The sequence below is a fragment of the Eubalaena glacialis genome, chromosome 5, assembly GCF_028564815.1.
Source record: "Eubalaena glacialis isolate mEubGla1 chromosome 5, mEubGla1.1.hap2.+ XY, whole genome shotgun sequence".
NCBI lineage: Eukaryota > Metazoa > Chordata > Mammalia > Artiodactyla > Balaenidae > Eubalaena > Eubalaena glacialis.
In genome coordinates this window covers 14,343,819-14,366,552 of record NC_083720.1, presented here as the reverse complement: position 1 = coordinate 14,366,552, position 22,734 = coordinate 14,343,819, and the positions used below count along the sequence as shown (strand labels likewise).

Below are 22,734 nucleotides of genomic sequence, written 5' to 3'. Positions count from 1 at the left end.
GTAATTACTTGTAAATGATACATGTCTGGTTAATGTATGTTTTGGTGATTGTACAGTAGGAAAGGAAAAGAGAATAAATTTCTTGGGGGCACACAAGGGAGTGAGATGATCGTGGTTAGGGAATAATAAGAGAGTTTCTTGTGGTAGAACTGCTGTATTTTTGGCTGGTGGTTGGATACATGAACTTCAAATGTAATAAAAATTGCTCTGATCTAAACCACAGACACAGAGTACAAGTGAAATGGAAATCCTAGTAAGACTGATGGGTAACATCAGTGTTTATCTTGTGATAGTCTACTATAGTTTTACAGTGTGTTAACATTGGAGGAAACTGAGTAAAAAGTACACGAGATTTCTATTTCTTTTCTTTTTTTTTGGCCGTGCTGAGCAGCATGTGGGATCTTAGTTCCCCGACCAGGGATCGAACCAGTGCCCCCTGCATTGGGAGCGTGGAATCTTAACCACTGGACCACCAGGGAAGTCCTCGAGTTTTTTATTTCTTATAACTGTATGTGAATGTACAACTATCTCAAAGTAAAAACGTTTACTAAAAATAAACTTGGAAATATTCAAATAATTTCAATATTCAAAGTAAGCTCTAAAAGGAAAAGGTCACTAAAAATAATTGGGCCAGATGTGGGAAGAATGAAGAAGGCTATCATATTACGGATTATTATGAGTAGAGCTCTTTATTCCTAAAATAAAAGCATGAAGAAAGGAAGCACGAAGGATTTAGGGATGGTTCTTCATTGGAGGAATGGAGAGGGTGTTGATATTTTACCTCAGCATAGGATGTTTGGCAATGTCTGGAGACAATTTTTTTTTTAAATAAATAGATAAATTTATTTATTTATTAATTTATTTGTTTATTTATTTATGGCTGTGTTGGGTCTTCATTGCTGTGCACGGGCTTTCTCTAGGTGCGGCAGGCGGGGGCTGCTCTTCGTTGTGGTGCGTGGGCTTCTTTCTCATTGCTGTGGCCTCTCATTGCAGAGCACGGGCTCTAGGCACGAAAGCTTCAGTAGTTGCAGCACGCGGGCTCAGTAGTTGTGGCACGCGGGCTCTAGAGCGCAGGCTCAGTAGTTGCGGTGCACGGGCTTAGTTGCTCTGCGGCATGTGGGATCTTCCCAGACCAGGGCTCGAACCCGTGTCCCCTACATTGGCAGGCGGATTCTTAATCACTGCGCCACCAGGGAAGACCCTGGAGACAATTTTTGGTTGTTAAAACTGAGAGAGTGCTACTGCATCTTGTGAATGAAGGCCAGGGATGCTGCTAAACATCCTACAGTGCACAGGACAGCCACCCACCCCACCCCCTGCCACCACACACACACCCTAAGGAGCTATCAAACCCAACATGTCAGTAATGCTGAGTTTAAAACCCTGATTAAAGATAACTTTTTAATTTTTTTATTTACCATTTTAAAAAAATTGAAGTACAGTTAATTTACAATGTTGTGTTAGCCTCAAGTGGTACAGCAAAGTGGTTCAGTTATACATATATGTATATCTGTATATACCTATTCTTTTGTAGATTTTTTCCATTATAGGCTATTACAAGATATTGAATATACTTCCCTGTGCTCTACAGTAGGTCCTTGTTGTTTATCTATTTTATACATAGTAGTGTGTGTATGTTAATTCCACACTCCTGATTTATCCCCCCCCCCACACTAATCTGTAGTAACCATAAGTTTTCTATGTCTGTGAGTCTATTTCTGTTTTGTAAATAAAGATAAGTTTTTACTTAGCAACGGTAGTTAAGCACATCATACTAAAATGTTAACAAGAGGTTTTCTTCCTTGGGGCATTTTAAAAACCTAGAGCAGCTTCTCAAAATAAGACTTTCTAAAGATTCTGATTAATTTGTATATTTGTCATGGCAAACCTGGATAGCAAGGGAGGATCATATCCTGGGCTCATTGACAGAAACTTGTACCATATTTCATTTATACCAAGATCTATGTTTTTTCCTTCATGTTAAAAAAAAAAAAACCCTTCACATTTAAACATTTCTTTTAAAATAATATCTTAAAATTGATAGCATCTTTGATTTGATGAAAACAGTTTTTGCAAGGGTTAGTTGGATTTTACTGTATAGGGCCAGCAAATTGGTGATGGAGTGTGGTTTTCAAAACGGAAAGAGAATTGTATAATATCTAGGACCTTTCAGTTTCATGGCCAAAGAATATTGGTACCATTAGTAAGACCTGAAATGTATTCCAGTACTACAGAGTGAGGGCTTGGCCTGGAGGAAAGATGACTGTAGGTTCATCAGAGATACCTGCTGAGGTAGGTTAGTTATTGACAACATACTTTTATGTATGTATGTATGTATGATATTTCAGAGATACCTGCTGAGGTAGGTTAGTTATTGACAACATACTTTTATGTATGTATGTATGTATGTATGTACGTGTGTATGTATGTATCTACCTACCTACCTACCTACCTACCTATCTGCGCCGGGTCTTAGTTGCGGTAAGTGGGATCTTCACTCTTCGTCGCGTTATGCGGGATCTTTAGTTGCGGCATGCCGGATCTAGTTCCCTGACCAGGGATCGAACCCGGGCCCACTACACTGGGAGCATGGAGTCTTAGCCACTGGACCACCAGGGAAGTCCTGTTAACATACTTTTTTGAAAATGATGTTTTTAAAAATAGACTTTCTAGAGTGGGTATAGAAATCTTGGTCAGATTTCATTTTCCCCTAGAAATCTTTTTTTTTAAATTAATTTTTATTGGAGTATAGTTGCTTTACAATGTTGTATTAGCTTCTACTGCACAGCAAAATGAATCAGCCATACATATACATATTATCCCCTCCATTTAGGACACTACAGTGCATTAAGTAGAGTTCCCCGTGCTATACAGTATGTTCCCATCAGTTGTCTATTTTATACATAGTATCAATAGTGTATATGTGTCAATTCCAATCTCCCAATTCCTCCCACCCCATCCCTTTCCCCCTTGGTATCCATACATTTGTTCTCTAAGTCTGTGTGTCTATTTCTGCTTGGCAATTAAGGTCATCTATACCATTTTTCTAGATTCCACATACATGCATTAATATACGATATATGTTTTTCTCTTTCTGACTTCACTCTGTGTGACACTCTCTAGGTCCATCCACGTCTCTACAAATGACCCAATTTTGTTCCTTTTTATGGCTGAGTGATATTCCATTGTATACACATACCACATCTTTTTTTTTTTAATTTTTGAATTTTATTTTATATTTTTATACAGAAGGTTCTTATTAGTTATCCATTTTATACATATTAGTGTATATATGTCAATCCCAATCTCCCAATTCATCACACCACCACCCCCCCTGCCACGTTCCCCCCTTGGTGTCCATACGTTTGTTCTCTACATCTGTGTCTCAATTTCTGCCCTGCAAACCAGTTCACCTGTACCATTTTTCTAGGTTCCACATATATGCGTTAATATATGATATTTGTTTTTCTCTTTCTGACTTACTTCACTCTATGTGACACTCTCTAGGTCCATCCACATCTCTACAAATGACCCAATTTTGTTCCTTTTTATGGCTGAGTAATATTCCATAGTATACATGTACCACATCTTCTTAAACCAATTGTCTGTTGATGGGCATTTGGTTGTTTCCATGTCTTGGCTATTGTAAATAGTGCTGCTGTGAACATTGGGGCGCAAGTATCTTTTCAAATTAGAGTTTTCATCTTTTCCAGATATATGCCCAGGTGTGGGATTGCTGGATCATATGGTAGCTCTATTTTTAGTTTTTTTAAGGAACCTCCATACTGTTTTCCATAGTGGCTGTATCAAGTTACATTCCCACCAACAGTGTAAGAGGGTTCACTTTTCTCCATACCCTCTCCAGCATTTATTGTTTGTAGATTTTTTGATGATGCCTATTCTGACTGGTGTCATTGTAGTTTTGATTTGCATTTCTGTAATAATTAGTGATGTTGAGAATCTTTTCATGTGTGTGTTGGCCATCTGTATGTCTTCTTTGGAGAAATGTCTGTTTAGGTCTTCCACCCATTTTTTGATTGGGTTGTTTTGTTTTTTGATATTGAGCTGCATGAGCTGCTTATATATTTTGGAGATTAATCCTTTGTCGGTTGCTTCATTTGCAAGTATTTTCTCCCATTCTGAGGGTTGTCTTTTCATCTTATTTATGGTTTCCTTTGCTGTGCAAAAGCTTTTAAGTTTAATTAGAGGTCCCATTTGTTTCCCCTAGAAATCTGAAAACATTTTTCCACTGTCATCTTCGTCAGTTTTCAAAACTCTTGTGAAATTCAGTTCCTTCAGAGTGTGTCAAGTGATTTTTTTGTTGCTGAAAGCTTTTAAGATTATTTCTTCATCCCCACTCTTGAAATTTCACATGATATACCTTGGAGTTGGTCTATTTTTATTCATTATGCTAGTATTTATGTCCTTTAAAGACTTTCTCTTTGGGGCTGATGATTGTCTCTTAATATCTGGTGATCTTTGGTTGATGGTTTATATTAGTATTGGTAAATTGGTACAGATTTCTTTTGTGTATGGCCTTATAGATCTGCTCATCCAGAGGACCATTTTCCTGAATGTGAGGTATGATTGCACACTCTTGGTTAAGTGTAAAGGTCCTGTGGACTTGGATTTCTAGACTTAGGCAGAGCAGAGTTGGGCTGGTTTTGGATCTCCAAAATTGCTAAAATAAGGAGTACTTTTGTATGGGAGGTAGAATTTGTTAGTGTATTTCATTCATTGGTAAAATTACCTTATTTTTCCCCCCGTTTTGTTTTAGAAGTTTAGAATAATACTAGGATGTGTTCAGCCTTTCTGTAGCTCCAGCACCTAAAATATGAGCCCTCCCTTAGCAAATGTTTAACTTTGTTTAGAAAGCGATTCTTGGGCTTTTAGTTGGGGGCAGACTTTATAATAAAACTTTGTATTCTCGGATAAGGGTGTGGGGCCAACTGTGTCCTGTAGTTAGTTTTCCAGGTACTATTTTGATTGCTGTCACATAGTCCTTTCCTGCTCTTTGTGCCTACCATCTCAAAACTTTTTAGGACTCCAGTGGGATCAATGGTGTCTGCCTTCCCTGTAGCCTTCCTTTTTTTTCTTTTTTTTTAAATAATATTTATTTATTTAGGCTGTGCCGGGTCTTAGTTGCGGCACGCGGGATCTTCGTTGCGGCATGCGGGATCTTCGTTGCGGCATGCGGGATCTTTTTAATTGCAGCATGCGCACTTTTTAGTTGCGGCATGTGAACTCTTAGTTGGGGCATGCATGTGGGATCTAGTTCCCCAACCAGGGATCAAACCTGGGCCCCCTGCATTGAGAGTGTGGAGTCTTACCCACGGGACCACCAGGGAAGTCCCAGCCTTCCTTGATATGGGTTTTAGATTTCTATTTCCTCTAGTCATGTTTATTATTAATACAATTCCATTTGCTTTCTGCTTTCCAGAAAATTATAAAAATTTCTGATCTTCTGATAGTTATACTTGTTTTCTTATTGACAAATTATGGTATTAATATAATTGTGAGGTAAAAAGGGTTGAGACTAGGGAAGATCGTTGAATCTGGAAGTCAGAAGACCCTGGTTGTTCTGGGAATTCCCAGTGGTTAGGGCTCTGTGCTTCCACTGCAGGGGGTGTGGGTTCAATCCCTGGTTGGGGAAGTAGGATCCCGCATGACATGCAGCGCGGCCAAAAAAAAAAAAAGTCTTTGGTTGTTCTAGTCCAGACTAATTCTGCAATTGTGGACAAACAACGTCACATCTCTAGGCCTTTTTTTCCCTCATCTGTAAAACAAGTTAGTACTAAGGACCATTCTAACTCTAAAGGAGTCTTTAATATATAATCCTTCTTTTTTCAGCTTTGTGGGTTTTTTTAATCTTAAACTGATTGTTTAGCAGTTACTTTATATTTATTGGCCTGGAATAATACTGGTGTGATTTTCTTTTACAGTTTGACTGCTAATCTAGTTATTGAGCATACAGTTTTGATATTACTTACATTAACATTGTTATGTGACATTTATTGTAAAAGTGATAACAATGTTTTTATATAAAATACGAATTTCTTCCTTCAGGAGTCACCACCTCTACCTGAAGAGGCATCAAATCAACTCTATCTTCCAGATGAACAAGAACAAGAAGAACTTGATTTTTTATTTGATGAAGAGATGGAACAAATAGAAGGGCGAAAAAACACATTTACTGATTGGTCTGATAATGATTCAGATTATGAAATTGATGACCAGGATTTAAACAAGATTTTGATTGTAACTCAGACACCACCTTACATGAGAAAACATCCTGGAGGAGATCGAACAGGCAACCACATGTCTGAGGCAAAAATTACATCTGAACTTGCTAAAGTTATCAATGATGGCTTATATTATTATGAGCAGGATTTGTGGATGGAAGAAGATGAAAACAAACACACAGCCATAAAGGTAATTGTTTCTGACCAACATCTTTCTGTTGATACTATGTTTTTTTTTTTTTTTTTTTTTTTAAACATCTTTATTGAAGTATAATTGCTTTACAATGGTGTGCTAGCTTCTGCTTTACAACAAAGTGAATCAGTTACACATATACATATGTTGCCATATCTCTTCCCTCTTGCATCTCCCTCCCTCCCACCCTCCCTATCCCACCCCTCTAGGTGGTCACAAAGCACCGAGCTGATCTCCCTGTGCTATGCGGCTGCTTCCCACTAGTTATCTATTTTACATTTGGTAGTGTATATATGTCCATGACACTCTCTCACCCTGTCACATCTCACCCCTCCCCCTCCCCATATCCTCAAGTCCATTCTCTAGTAGGTCTGTGTCTTTATTCCCATCTTGCCACTAGGTTCTTCATGACCTCTTTTTTTTTTTTTTTTTTTCCCTTAGATTCCATATATATGTGTTAGCATACTGTATTTGTTTTTCTCTTTCTGACTTACTTCACTCTGTATGACAGACTCTAACTCCATCCACCTCATTACAAACACCTCCATTTCATTTCTTTTTATGGCTGAGTAATATTCCATTGTATATATGTGCCACATCTTCTTTATCCATTCATCCGATGATGGACACCTAGGTTGCTTCCATGTCCTGGCTATTGTAAACAGAGCTGCAATGAATATTTTGGTACATGACTCTTTCTGAATTATGGTTTTCTCAGGGTATATGCCCAGTAGTGGGATTGCTGGGTCATATGGTAGTTCTATTTTTAGTTTTTTAAGGAACCTCCATACTGTTCTCCATAGTGGCTGTATCAATTTACATTCCCACCAACAGTGCAAGAGTGTTCCCTTTTCTCCACACCCTGTCCAGCATTTATTGTTTCTAGATTTTTTGATGATGGCCATTCTGACCCGTGTGAGATGATACCTCATTGTAGTTTTGATTTGCATTTCTCTAATGATTAATGATGTTGAGCATTCTTTCATGTGTCTGTTGGCAATCTGTATCTCTTCTTTGGAGAAATGTCTATTTAGGTCTTCTGCCCATTTTTGGATTGGGTTGTTTGTTTTTTTGTTATTGAGCTGCATGAGCTGCTTGTAAATCTTGGAGATTAATCCTTTGTCCGTTGCTTCATTTGCAAATATTTTCTCCCATTCTGAGGGTTGTCTTTTGGTCTTGTTTATGGTTTCCTTTGCTGTGCAAAAGCTTTTAAGTTTCATTAGGTCCCATTTGTTTATTTGTGTTTTTATTTCCATTTCTCTAGGACCTGGGTCAAAAAGGATCTTGCTGTGACTTATGTCATACAGTGTTCTGCCTATGTTTGATACTATGTTTTGATTGCATGTTGCTGCTTATGTTTTCCTAAACTTGAGGGTTTATTTTATGAAATTTTGAATATAAATAAATTATATTTAATTTGAAAAATTCCTGGAAATGTATGTGATATTCACAACCTGAAAAATTATTTTATTAAAATGACAGTGAAATAAGTACTTTAATTACAAAAAAAAATATTAGCACTCACTGATTAAAAACCCTTTTTTCAGGTGAAAATAATAAGAAGGCCTTTTCTCATAAGAAGGAATAAAATCTAAAGTTATGGACAGGCTTAGTTTATATGCTCTTTCCTTTCCTGGCTATAATCACCCTAGCTATGTGAGCAGGGCTTCACAAAGGAGTTACTTTTGTTGCCCCTTGTGTCCTTCTCACCTTAGTCTGCAGTGCATGTTCTGTGGTTGTAGAACTGGTTGTTGACAAGTATAGAAGATTAAACTGGCTGATTCTCTCTCCTTGTCCAATCATAACTTTGTTGCTGGGAGTGGTGTTTGAAACCTTGTTCCAATTTTTTATCTTCTTGCATTTCACCCCACCTCCTGGTACCTATCCCAGTTATTAAGGTACAATAAGAGAGTGCCAGGGTAGTCTACTGGCTATCTGCATTCCTTTTATATGACTTTTAATGGTATAGATAGGAATTAAAAAGGATCTTTTTCTGCCATTAAATTGATCAGAAAACCCCCCAAAATTAAATATTTGTTTTGGGGATAGAATAATGAGGGAAGAGTTGTATAAGTATAATATGCCAAATAGGAAAGAGATCTTGGTCAGAAATACAGTTCTAGAAAGAAAAGCCAGCCAACTCGTGGTTGGAAAGAAGGGACTGGCTGTCTGTGGAGCTCCATATCATCAATAAGTGTGCTTTCCTTCTTGAGTCTTCATTTCTTTTCTTCCTTGAATTTCTCCATCACTACTCTTACCCTCTTCTCTAGCCCCTGCCTTTATGGAGATCCTGCCTCAGGATATGGTAGCTTGTCAGTGACTTAGAGCCTGAGCAGTTCTCTCTGTCCTACTGCTATGGGAAAGGAAGTGTGTTTTTATAAAGTTGGTTGAAAGTCTTTCCTTGTGTAAGGGTTGTTACTTTATTTGTGATACTTAAGTTCTGTAAGTAACATCTAACGTAAATCCTTTTGGGAACAAAAAGAGATAGAAAATAAACTAATAATAGGTTAAAATTGCACTACCTCCATTCCCTATCCCTCTACCCTGCTTTGTTCTTCACCATCTACCATTCTGTATATTGCACTTACTTCTTTTCTGTTTCCATCTCATGAATGTAAGATCTATGAGGATAGGGATTTTTGTCTTATTTTGTACACTGCTGTATCTCCAGCTACAACAGTTCCTGGCACAAAGTAGTGCTCAATTCATATTTGTTAAAATGGATAAATGAATTACAGATTAAACATTATGAACTAACCAGGGGAACCTAACCTCTGTGTATAATATTGGTTCTGTGGGAAAATATTTTCAGAGTGCCAAATAACGAACTTTCAAGTCACCTTGAGAAACATATCCTGTTGATAGATGATTATTTGCTTTAAAGTGTAGACAACAATAATTAAATTTAATTAACTCATCTATTGCCTTAGCCATTAAATATTAGTCCGGGGAAAGTAATCTTGGCTATATGGCTCTTAAGCATTATGGGTCTCCTTGTAATTATGTCTTATCTGATCCCTATGTACACTCCTGTTATTTAACTAATTTCCTTTGTTTCTAATTCTGTGCTGAACATAATTTCTTATTAGAATTGTACTTTTTCTGAGGGTCTGTTTAGAGGGAGAGGAATCAATTATTTAATATATATTAAACTCCTACTGTGTGTGTGACACTGTGTTAGGTCCTGGGCATGGAAGGGGAAGATAACAGTAGGATCTCTACATGCCTGGTTCTTACAAATAATTGGGGCGATAGACATTAAAATAAGCTGCAATAAGTACTTGATCACAAATTATGATAAATGTGAAAAGAACAAGATGCTATTGGATTAGGCTATAAGGGAATGCCTGTGAGAAAGTCACAGTTATAGTGAGATAGGAACTATGAGTAAGAATGAACCATGCAAATAACAGATAAACCATATTCTAGGAAAAGGGACTAGCAGGTGTAAGGATCTGAGATGGGAAAGAATTTGGTATATTTGAGGAACTGAAAAAAGGTCTGTTGATAGTATTTATGTAAGAGAACAGTTATAGATATATAGACATGCATCTGATCATAGAAGGTAACATGTGGGCCATGTTAAATAGTTTGGAACTTACCTAAAGTTCAGATGCAGTACCTTGAAGAATTTTATACAGGCCAACAGGATGTGATCTAATTTTTATTTTTAAAGTATCACTGGTTACTATGGCAGAGAACGGATTAGATGGGGACAAGAGTGGCAGAAGAAATCCAGTTGGGAGGCTATTAAAGTAGTCCAGGAGATGTATGTTGGTAATTTAAGATAAATTGGTGGCAGAGGAAATGTAGAATTTAGAAGACCCAGGTCTGAGCCCTGAGGAGTGATCATTTAGGAGTTGTATAGGAAACTGGTGTGGAAGCCAAACACTGTCTTCAAGAGGAAAGAATAATCAGATGTGTCAGAAGCTGGACAGATTGAGTTTAGGTATAAATTAAAAGAATACCAAATTGGCAGGGTTGTTTGTTGATCATTTCTGACTTTGTGAAGGGAGTTTTGCTGAATCCAGAAGCTGTGTTGAACTGTACCAAAGAGTAGGTGTAGGCCTTCTGTTTCTGACATGTCGTTATTACTGAAGACAACTAAAATGACATTTTAATAAATGAGAAAATATCTACTTAAAATTCTTGAAGATCTACAAGGTAAGTTATTATCAGAATAAAACCATAGAGAAGTAGAGTGTTGAAACCAGTTTTGCCTGGGAGACCATTTTGGAATTTGGGTAGTTTGAGAAGTTCAGCTTTGCAAAAGCCACCCAAAATATAGGGGTAAAAGACAAACCCATGGCCCAGTCAAAGTCAGGGATTCCAACAGGAGTCCTTTTCCCATTGAATTGGTACCTAAGGAAAATACCCTAGGGAAAGAGAACTTAACTGCTTTCTCATCTTCACCTCTATGGGACCACAAAGCATATTTCCTTAGTTGTGCTAAGCAGAATAAGGAGAAAAAAACTGGCTTAGAAGTTATAATCATGCACCCCAAATTCACACTATATGGGTGACTAGAGTAACTACTAGTCATAAATTTAAAGTGATCGTGGCCTGTTTATTTCCCAGAAATTAGCAGAAGCAAATCTAACTTTTTTGTGAAGACATTCATCTTTATCCTAGGCCTCAAAGAATTTGCTCAAATTATTTTGTAATGAAAGTGAGCAGCTTAGGCTTCCCTGGTTAAGAAACCGCCTGCCAGTGCAGGGGACACGGGTTTGAGCCCTGGTCTGGGAAGATCCCACATGCCACGGAGCAACTAAGCCCGTGAACCACAACTACTGAGCCTGCGTTCTAGAGCCTGTGAGCCACAGCAACTGAGCCCACGTGCCGCAGCTACTGAAGCCTGCGTGCCTAGAGCCTGTGCTCCACAACAAGAGGAGCCACCGCAATGAGAAGCCCATGCATTGCAATGAAGAGTAGCCCCTGCTCGCTGCAGCTGGAGGAAGCCCGAGCACAGCAACAAAGACCCAATGCAGCCAAAAATAAATAAATTAATTAATTAATTTAAAAAAAAAAGAAAAGAAAGTGAGCAGCTCACAAAGTTAATAAGCAAACAAGGAAATAAGGTACTGCATGTGAGAATGAGCAAAAGTAACAGACAGTAAGACCATACCCTGAAAAATTTTAGATAGTAGGATTATTAAACATAGTATAGAGTAACTTTGCTTACTGTGTTTAAAGAAAAATAAATTCTAAAGAACAACCTTTCTAGAACTTCTGGAATAAAAACAGTTAAGGCTGAAATTAAGAACTCAGTTAATTGAAGGGATTAACAGCAGATTAGATACAATTAAAGAATCAGTGAATTGGAAGACAGTTTACAAGAAGATATTCAGAAATCAGCATAGAGAGATAAAGAGAGAGAATATATGAAAGAAGGTATAGAATGGTATTGTAGACAGTCTTTGCTATTATTTGGTGTATTTCAAATCAAGTTGTATAATTTAACATCTAGTGGATTTTATTATAAATCTTTTTGAGAAAAGTAAAAAGCAAGTGGAATATAGAGTGATAAACATGGTCTAAGATAGATATTTATTCAGAGTTCCAGAAGGAAAAGAGAGAAAATGGAACAGAGTCAGTATTTTAATAGGTAATACCTAGGACTTTTTCTGAACTGCAGAGAGGTACCAGAGTGGAGCAGCCAGGGAAGAAAGGCGGTTACTTTCAAAGAAAGAAGAGTGACTGGACAGCTAACTGATAGCTGACTTCTCACCAGTAACATTTGAATGCAACAGACAATGGAACAATGGTGTTAATATAACACGGGAAAATAACTACCAACCTATAATTGTGTGCCTTGCAAAAATATCTTTCAAGTAAGAGAGTGAAATATAATGAAAGAAATTGCAGTTCGTCAAAGGAATTTCCAAAATTGGAATAAAAGTGATTCCAGGTGCCAGAGATACAGAAAGGAGTATAGAGCAAAGCAAGTGATAAATATGTGAATAAATCTGAATAAATATTAACTGTATAAAACAATAACTGTGTCTCACAGATCTAATATAACATTAACACAAACTGGGAGAGAGCAATGAATAAATCGTATTTAAAGGTACTTTTGTGTTTGGAAAGAAGATAATTGATTATTTTTAGTTTTAAAAGTTTTCATTTTGCCATTTGAAGGATACCCAGTTAAAAATAAGATTAGAAGGAATAATCTTGAAACTAGGAGAAAGGGAAAATATGGAATAAGACAAGAATAAAGGGGAAGGAATCTTCCAGCACAAAAATGAGGTAGTAAATTGAAACCCAAATATTTAAGTAGCAAAAATGAATATTGTCAGAATATATGCAAATACAACCAGTTATGTTATTTACACGTGACACATCAAAAAGATAAGGAAGCCAAAAGATTGAAATTAAAAGGCTGAAAAAATACATACCATAAAATAGTAATAATCCAAAATCAATCTACAGATTCAGTGTAGTCCCTGTCAGTATCCTAACTGGCTTCTTTGCAGAAATTGACAAGCTGATCTGAAATTCGTATGTAAATTCAAGGGACCCAGAATAGCCAAAACAATCTTGAAAGAGAACAAAGTTGAAGGATTCATACACAGTACTTACATTAAGGCAGTGTTGATACTAGTGTAAGGATAGACATACAGATCAATGGAAGAGAATTGAGAGTTGGGAAATTCACCTATGTGTCTGTGGTCAACCAGCTTCCAGCAAAGGTGCCTAAAAAGCCATTCAATAGGGAAAGAATAGTCTTTTCAACAAATGGTCTTGGGACAAGTAGATATCCATATACAGAAGAATAAATTAGACACCACCCTAACTCACCATGCACAAAAATTAATTCAAAATAAATTAAACACATAAATATAAGAGCAAAAACTGCAAAACTCTTAGAGGAAAACATAGAAGAAAATCTTTGTATTTGACAGTGGTTTCTTATATGACACCAATAGCACAAGCAACAGGAGGAAAAAATAATTTTGATATTATCAAAAAATTAAAAATTTTGTACTTCAAAGGACACCAGAAGATGGACCCCCCCAAAAAAACCATTTACATTAGCACCCCCCAAAATGAAATAACTGAGGTATAAATCTAAGAAAATATGTACAAGGTCTATGTGAGGAATACCATAACTCTGATGAAAGAAATCAAAGAACTAAATAAATGAGAGAGCTTCTGTATTCATAGACAAGAAGAGAGACTCAATATTGTCAGTTTTCCCAAATTGATCTATAGATCCAATGCAATCCCAATCAAGATTCTAGGAATTTATTTTGTGGATATTGACCAACTGATTCTAAAATTTTATGGAGAAGCAAAAGACCCAGAATAACCCATACAATATTGAAGGAGAAGATAAGTCAGAGGACTGATAATATCCAACTTCAAGAGTTACTATAATGCTATGGTGATCAAGACAGTGTGATATTGGTGAAATAACAGACAAATAGATCAATGGAACAGAATAGAGAACCCAGAAATGACCTCTAAAAATAAACTGATCTTTGGCAAAGGAGCAAAGGCAATAAAATGGAGAACATAGAGTCTTTTCAACAAATTGTGATGGAACAACTGGACATCCACATGAAAAAAAATGAATCTAGACACTGACCTTACTCCCTTCACAAAAATTAACTAAAAATGGATCACAGGCTGAAATGTGAAACACAAAACTATAAAACTCCTAGAAAGTAATATAAGATAAAATCTAGATGATCTTGGGTTGAGCAATGACTTTTAATAAGTTGGGTTTCATTAAAATGGAAAACTTTTGCTGTGTGAATGGCACTGTCAAGAATGAGAAGCCAAGCTACGGAATGGTAGAAAATATTAGTAAAACACACATCTGATAAAGGACTATAGTCCAAGATATACAAAGAACTCTTAAAATCAACAATATGAAAACAACCTGAATAAAAAATGGACCAAAGATCTGAACAGACATCTCACCAAAGAAGATACACAAATGGCAAATAAGAATACGAAAAGATACTCCACATCCATATATCATCAGGGAATTGCAAAGTAAGACAACAGTGAGATTCTACTACACGCCTATTAGAATGGCCAACATTTAGAACACTGACAACGCTAATAAATGCTGCTGAGAATGTGGAGTAACCCTCATTCATTGGAGATAGGAATGCAAAATGGTACAGCCACCTTGGAAGACAGTTTGGAAGTTTCTTACAAAACTAAACATACTCTTACCATACAATCTAGATTGTGTGGACAATCTTTTGTCCACACAAAAACCTGCACATGGATGTTTAAAGCAGCTTTATTCATAATTGCCAAAACTTGGAAGCAACCAGGACATCCTCCAGTAGGCAGATGGATAAATAAACTGTGGTATATCCAGACAATGAAATATTATTTAGTGGTAAAAAGAAACGAGCTATCAGACCATGAAAAGACATGCAGGAACCTTAAATGCATGTTACTAAGTGAAAAGGTCCAATCTGAAAAGGCTGCATACTGGGTGATTCCAACTAGTCAATGTTCTGGAAAAGGAAAATGATGGAGATAATAAAACTAGTGGTTTCTAGGGGTTGAGGGGAGGGAGGGATGAATAGGCAGAACAGACGATTTTTAGGGCAGTGAGATTTTTTTGGTATGATAATATTATAATGATGGATATGTCATTATCCATCATTATATCCATCCATATATCAAAACCCATGGGAAGTACAACACTGAGTGAAACCCATGTAAATTATGGACTTTTGGTGATGTGTCGTTGTAGGTTCACTGATTGTAACAAATGTAACGCTTGGTGCAGGTTGTTGATAGTGGGCAGGCTGTGTGTGGGGGAGGTTATAGGGTATATGAGAACTCTAGTTTCATATAATTTTGCTGTGAAGGTAAAACTGTTCTAAAACATAGTGTACTGAAAAAAACAGGTTAGGAGAAAATATTTGCAAATCATATTTAATAAAGGAGTTGCATTTTTAATATGTAAAAAACTCTTACAACTCAATAATAAAAAGGGCAAATAACCCAGTTATAAAATGAGCAAAGAAAATGAATAGATATTTCTCCAAAGAAGATATACAAATGGCCAATAAGCCCATGGAAACTTAGTTGACATCATTAGCCGTCAGGGAAGTGAAGTGAAAAATCATGATCACAATGAGGTGCCACCCATACCTACTAGGATGACCACAATAAAAAATATATACTCACAATTGCTGGTGATGATGGGGGAAATATGAATCCTCGTGGACTACTGGTAAGGATGTAAAATGGTCCAACTGTTTTGGAAAGCAATTTGGCAGTTCTCAAAATGTTAAACAGTTATTATATGACCCAGGAATGCCACTCCTAGGTATATACATGAGAGAAATGACAACATATGTCCACACAAAAACTTGTACACAAGTCTTCCTTGCAGCATCATGAAAGTGGAAAGAACTCAAATGTTCGTCAGCTGATGAATGGATAAATAAAAGGTGGTATAGCCATACAATGGAATATTATTTGGCAATAGAAAAAAGTGAATTTACTGATACATGCTATATGAAAACATCATGGTAAGTAAAAGAAGCCAGTCACAAGGTACCACATATTATATGATTCTGTTTATCTGAAATGTCCAGAACAGAGAGAAATTAGATTGGTGGCTACCTAAAGTGGGGTTTGGGATGGGTGGAGAAAATAGTGACTGCTAGTGGGTACTGGGTTTCTTTTTGGAGTGATGAAAATGTTGTAATATTGATTGTGATGATGGTTGCATGTGTAAACTAAAAACAATTGTACACTGGGGTAGATTGTACCACATGTGAACTATATCTTAATAAAATGATTTTTAAACAAGTAAAAGGAAAGACATCCTGTGTACATGGATTGGAAGTCAGTACTACCCAAAGTGATCTACAGATTCAGTGCAATCCCTATCAAAGTCCCAATGGCATTTTTTGCAGAAATAGGATAATGGATAATGAAATTTATATGGAATCTCATGGGACCATGAAGAACCAAAAACAATCTTTAAAAAGAGGAAATAAAGTTGGAAATCTCATGCTGCTGATTTCAAAACACATTGCAAAACTCCCGTAATTAAAACAGTGTATTGCTGGCATAAAGATAGACATAGACAAATGGAATTATAGAGCCCAGAACTTGAATGTCAAGACCACTCAATGGGGAAAGGACAACTTCTTCAACAAATGGTGTTGGGGAAACTGAGTATTCACATGCGAAAGAATGAAGATGGACCCTTACTTTAACACCATATGCATAAAAATTTTAATAACAGATTAAAGACTTCAACCTAAAACCCAAAACTCTTAGAAGAAAACATGGGAGTGAAGCCTCATGACATTTGATTTGGCAGTGATTTCTTGGATATAACACCAAAAGCACATGTTAAAAAAAATAGACAAGTTGGAATTCATGAAAATCAAAAGCTTATGTGTATGAACAGACACAAAACAGGGTGAACAGACAGCCTGCAAAATAGGACAAAATATTTGCTTATCATAACTGATAAGGTGTTAATGTTCTTGAATATATAAAGAAACCCAACAACTCAACAAAATAACTCAATTTAGAAAATGGACAAAGGACTCGAATAGACATTTTTCCAAAGATGATATACAAATGGCCAATAAGCACATGAAAGTATGCTCAACATCATTACTCATTGGAGAAATGCAAATCAGAATCAAATGGGTTATCACCTCAAACTCATTAGGATGGCTACTTTCAAAATAAAAAGCAAAACACAGAAAATAACATTTGTTGGAGAGGACGTGGAGAAATTGAAACCTTGCATTGGTGTTGGAAACATAAAATAGTATAGCTGCTGTGGGAAACAGTATGGCAGTTAGAAAACTAAAGAGATATTTGCATGTTTATAGCAGCAGTATTCACAATAGCTAAAAAGTGAAAACGACACAAATGTCCATTATCAGATGAATGGATAAACAAAATGGTGGTGTTTATGTGCGATGGAATATTATTCAGCTTTCAGAAGAATGGGCATCTGCCACATGCTACATACATCACTGATAGTCTTTCAGGACATGCTAAATGAAATAAGCAAGTCCCAAAGACATAGTGTATGATTCCACTTATATGAAGTACAGAAGTATTAAAATTCATAGAAACAGAGTGGTGGTTATGGGGTGGGGGAAATGGGGAGTTGTTTTAATAGGATAGAGTTTCAGTTTTGCTTAATAAAAAAATTTGGGTATCTGTTGCACAACAATGTGGGTATACTTAACACTACAGAACTATACACTTAAAGATGGTTAAGATGGTGAATTTTGTTATTTGCTTTTTTATCCCAATTAAAAATAAAAATTATAAAAGAAACCCAGCCATTTACCAAATAAATAAAAAGTAAAGAAAAAAAGCTGTAGTACATATATTTATATCAGACAGAATAGGCTTACAAAGTAGACTTGAAGACAAAAAGCATTACTAGTGCTAAAGAGTGTCCTTTTGTAATGATTAAAAGTGAAGAAATTCATCAGAAAGTATAACTTAATATTTGATGTATTTAATACAAAATATTCGAATATGTGAAGCAAAAGTTGATAGAACAAATCCAGTCATAGTGATGTAATTTACCCCCTAACTAAATAAGGAATGATCAAATAATTTAAAAACTGAGAATAATTTGAGAAACAACTCTGTACCTAGCAACTGCAGAGTACATGTTCTTTTTGAAGATATCTATACTACTTTGACCTATTTTATAAAGCAAATTTTTAAGCATTGATAATACATAAAACACATTAATAGTGGAATTAATTTAGTGTTTAACAATGGAAATAAAACCCCGTGTGTTTTGGAACAAAAGTATATTTTAAATAACTCACCAAAGAAGAAATCATAGTGGAAATTAGAAAATCTAAGTGGAATGTTAGCTGAATTTTAAAGGTGCACCTAGAGAGAGAGGCTTAAATGCAAATATTAGGTAAAATGCTTGAAATTAATAAACCAATCACCACTATTATCTTTGCTGTATAAAAATCCTCCCCCGACCCCCACCCCAGTCTCAACGGCTTAAAGTAAAGAATTTCTCACACTGCTTGGCAGTGACTGGGTTGGCTGCTACAACTCTGTGTGTGTGTGTGTGTTTGGTTCTGTTTGGTTGGTATTCATACTGAAAAAGCAGCCCGTATACAGTACTTGCTCATTCATTCATATAGCAGATGGGGTGAACAAGAGGATGAGCTAAAGTGTATAATTGTTTTCAAAATTGCTGCTTAGGTGTGTTTTATGTATATTTGCTCACATTCCGTTGGCTAAAGCAAATCACGTGGGTAAGTGTTGTATATGGGCCAGAGTTGTATATGCTCAAAGGAGACGAAAGGTAATTACAATGGGTAGATGTACATAATCCTTTAATTTAGGAAATCTGGGCTCTGAGCAATAATAGAATCTACTGTAGCTTTTATGAAGCTAGAAGTTAGAAAGTTCTCAAGAAGTTAGAAGAAGAATTAGCAAAATAAACTTCCATAAAAGTATATGGAAAGAAATAATTTAATTAATTAGATCTAAGAGAGGATTAATCATACCAACACATAATTCTTTGAAAAGACCAAAATTATACTTAGGAAGACAAAATAGAGGAAAATGTGCATATTTTAGCTGCAGTGAAAATAATGGTGTAATTACTGATTATGGAGAACTTTTTTTTTTTTTTAATTAATTTATTTATGGCTGTGTTGGGTCTTCGTTTCTGTGCGAGGGCTTTCTCTAGTTGTGGCAAGCAGGGGCCACTCTTCATCACAGTGCGCGGGCCTCTCACTATCGCGGCCTCTTGCTGCGGAGCACAGGCTCCAGATGCGCAGGCTCAGTAATTGTGGCTCACGGGCCCAGTTGCTCCGTGGCATGTGGGATCTTCCCAGACCAGGGCTCGAACCCGTGTCCCCTGCATTGGCAGGCAGCTTCTCAACCACTGCGCCACCAGGGAAGCCCCTATGGAGAACTTTTAGTAGGTATTTCAGACCAATGATTTGAACATTTAGATAAGGGAAAAGTTTCTAGAAAAATATATGTTAACCAAAACTGACTGGAAAAGAAAGTTGCTATAGATCATTTTAAATAATCTTCAGACTCCAAGATTTAACTTAATTTTATTAGCAAGTTCTTCTAAAATTGGAATAATTCCAGCCATGAACAAGTTTGCAGTGAATAGAGCTAATAAGTATTCAAATATTTGTTGAATTGACTGAGGTAAAAAAGGGAATACTTGACTCATTTTATGAGAAGAGCATAACCTTGATACTAATACCTGAAGAGAACATGAATGAGAAATTCATGAAAATATGAATGAGATTTCATTTTCTAATAGTATAAAACAACCATGAAAGGATCTATGTATTTTTGAAATGTGTACAAGCATACATAGAAAGTAATACTGTAAAGAAAAAGGCAGGAATAATTATCACATAAGTCAGGATTTGGGTTGTTTTTGTGCGGAGTAGAATACACAGGGTTTCAATATACTAACAGTGTTGTGTTTCTAGTAGTTTTTACATATTAGTTTTCTTTTTTTAAAATTTTCATTTCAATTTATTTATTTATTTTACATATTAGTTTTCTAAACAAGTTGCACAGGTATGTTTAATACGTTTTCCTATGTGGCATATTTCATGACAATACTAAGAACAGGCTAGCATGAAGGGGAATGTGTGGGACAAGAAGAGGTAAGCCAGAGATGAGTTACTCACTTCTTGGAGCTGCAGGGCTGTTCTTGGGCTAAAATAAAGATTAGGGTGAACTTTTTTTTTTTTTAAATACTTAAAAATGTTTTTTTATTGACGTATAGTTGATTCACAATATTGTGTTATTTTCAGGTGTAAGGTTGAACCTGTTTTTGTTTTTTGTATACAGCTATTTGTCTTCTTGTCCAGTGGTCTGCTTGGGGTGGTGTTGCAAAGCTGTACATTGTTGAAGGCTTTATTAACAGGGGACATACAGATAGGACTTCCATCTAAGAGATGTGCTGCTGGGACTCGGCATCTTGTCACTCATTGCTGGCTGGCTTCTGGGCTTGTGAGGCTCAAGAATTGTCCAGTCTACTATCTGTCGTGATGCCTCTCCCTAATGAGAAATTTTTAGTTTGAACCTGCAGAACAAAGGAGAAAAAACATTACAAGCAGTTCTTCACTCATTGTACCTTCTGTCCGAGTTGATTGTGTGGAAACCTAAATATACTCATGCCTTTGTTTCTAGCATTTCAGGAAGAACCTTCAAATTGGAAGCTTTTGAATCACATTGGTCAGTCAATCTCATCTTTAGGCTCATCGCATTTGCTATTTTGCAGTATGTCAGCTTTGTCTAGTACTTCTTAGAGTATTATGTGAAGTTATCACTGCTGGCCTAAGTGTCAATTCCCTGAGTTCTCCTTGGCTTTCCTGGCTTTATATTGTATGACAGAACATACCCAGCTGCTGGATGATTGAGACCATCAGCAGGCTCATTGTTGAGAGGGTAGACTGGAGGTGGGCTCTCTTCTGCCTTGACCTATTCTGAATTTGTGGAGTCCTCAGGCCTTGGGAGACCTGATGGCTGTTATTCACTCTGACTTTGCTGACTACTTTGCTGTCTCCTGCTGCATTTCCCTTACAAATGCAGGCAGGCCTTTGTGTTTGTTGCAGATGGTGAGAGGAACTTCAGTTGTGGTGAAGTCTTTGGTATGTAGCTGGAAATGGTGTACAAATTCACCAGAAGATGCCACATCCTCACCTGGCAGACAGAGACATGACATCATACTGACTTGGCAAGCTGAGAGTCACCACCACCACTTGAGCTGTTCCTCTTCTCACAGAGAAGAACACCAACTTGAGAACCTCTCTGGCAAAGCTGGGGCCTATTCCTGACCAGGAGTCAACTTGTGTGCAAGTTCCACTGAGTGCAATTCTGGACCAAAAACTAACTTCTCTGAACCTCAGATGGGGATCATTCTTGTCTTCTCTACCTCACTGAGTTTTTTTGGGTTTTTTTTTTGGTTTTTTAAAAAATAAATTTATTTATTTATTTATGGCTGTGTTGGGTCTTCGTTTCTGTGCGAGGGCTTTCTCTAGTTGTGGAGAGCGGGGGCCACTCTTCATCGCGGTGCTGGGGCCTCTCACTATCGTGGCCTCTCTTGTTGCGGAGCACAGGCTCCAGACGCGCAGGCTCAGTAGCTGTGGCTCACGGGCCCAGTTGCTCTGTGGCATGTGGGATCTTCCCAGACCAGGGCTCAAACCCGTGACCCCTGCATTGGCAGGCAGATTCTCAACCACTGCGCCACCATGGAAACCCTACCTCACTGAATTTTAAAGACCTTTGAAAACTGTAAAAGACTGGACATGTGTGAGAAGGAACAAAGGCCATATGGTTATGTGGGATCAGGAATAATGATGCAAATAGAGGTGAGACCAGGAATTTAAAGACAATGCAGAAGCTTCAGGCTTTACATAGAAATTGTGACATCAAAGTACAGTCTGTGGATTTCTTCCCCAGGTGCCACAGTGTCAGATATTTTCATAATTAGTCCTTTTGTGTTGTGTATTTTAAAATGCAAAACTCTTTTAATTCTTCCTCCTAATACCTTACTCTGAAAGACTTCCTCAGATTGCTTTCCTCTCACAGGCAGCATGAGGCCCCATCATTCTCCCTTTAGATATGGTTTTGATTTGACTTCTCCCTGCTGAAGAGACAAGTGAATTAGGAGACCTAATTTCAGGTTTTGCCTCACTATTTAAATTCTAGCCAAAGCCCCTTGTACAAGTCAGTTCCTTATTTTAATACACATACTTCAATTATGGTAGCTTTATAGTAAGTTAACTCTTTCCCAGGAATTCATTCATTAACATATGCTTGAGTGCCTGCCCTGTGCCACACTGTGCTGGGAGCTGGGAATGTGGTAGTGGACATGACTGACTATTGAAAATGCAATCTCCAGGTAATTCATAATGATGATGTTGATGAGAGTAGGGTGTGTGGATGGAGATAATCCAAAAAATCTAGATAAATAGATAACTACCATAATTGGCCATTGAATTTAGTTATGAGCTGCATCATAAATAGGAAAGAAGAAACTTGCTGAGTTATCGCAGTGGAACAGTTGGGGGAAAAATTTGAAGAAATGACAAGTGGAAATATGAATGTAATGCATTCAAATATATATGAATATTGAATATTATTTTGAATAATATGAATATTGAAGCTTGGTATAATGGAGAAGTGGCAGTACCTGAAAGGAGATGAGTCAAAGTTTGTGTGTGTGTGTGTGTGTGTGTGTGTGTGTGTGTGTATTTGTTTATTAATATATTTTTAAAGATTGGAAAGTACTGGAACATTTTACATGGTTATGGG

The 22,734-nt window shown here is 36.8% G+C and overlaps 1 protein-coding gene across 4 annotated transcripts in view; it reads left to right on the top strand.

Moving 5' to 3' along the window:
• LARP1B (La ribonucleoprotein 1B) overlaps positions 1-22,734 on the top strand; it is a 129,802-nt gene that overhangs the window by 37,940 nt on the left and 69,128 nt on the right. Inside the window, exons 11-12 of one of the 4 annotated variants that reach the window (XM_061191982.1) lie at positions 6,067-6,432; positions 21,033-21,415. In XM_061191982.1, coding sequence (XP_061047965.1) covers positions 6,067-6,432; positions 21,033-21,254 — 588 coding nt within the window. In that variant the 3' untranslated portion in view covers positions 21,255-21,415. Of the gene's footprint in view, positions 1-391; positions 480-6,066; positions 6,433-21,009; positions 21,416-22,734 lie in introns of those variants that run through there. The other 3 variants (XM_061191983.1, XM_061191986.1, XM_061191984.1) reach the window with 3 other exon arrangements.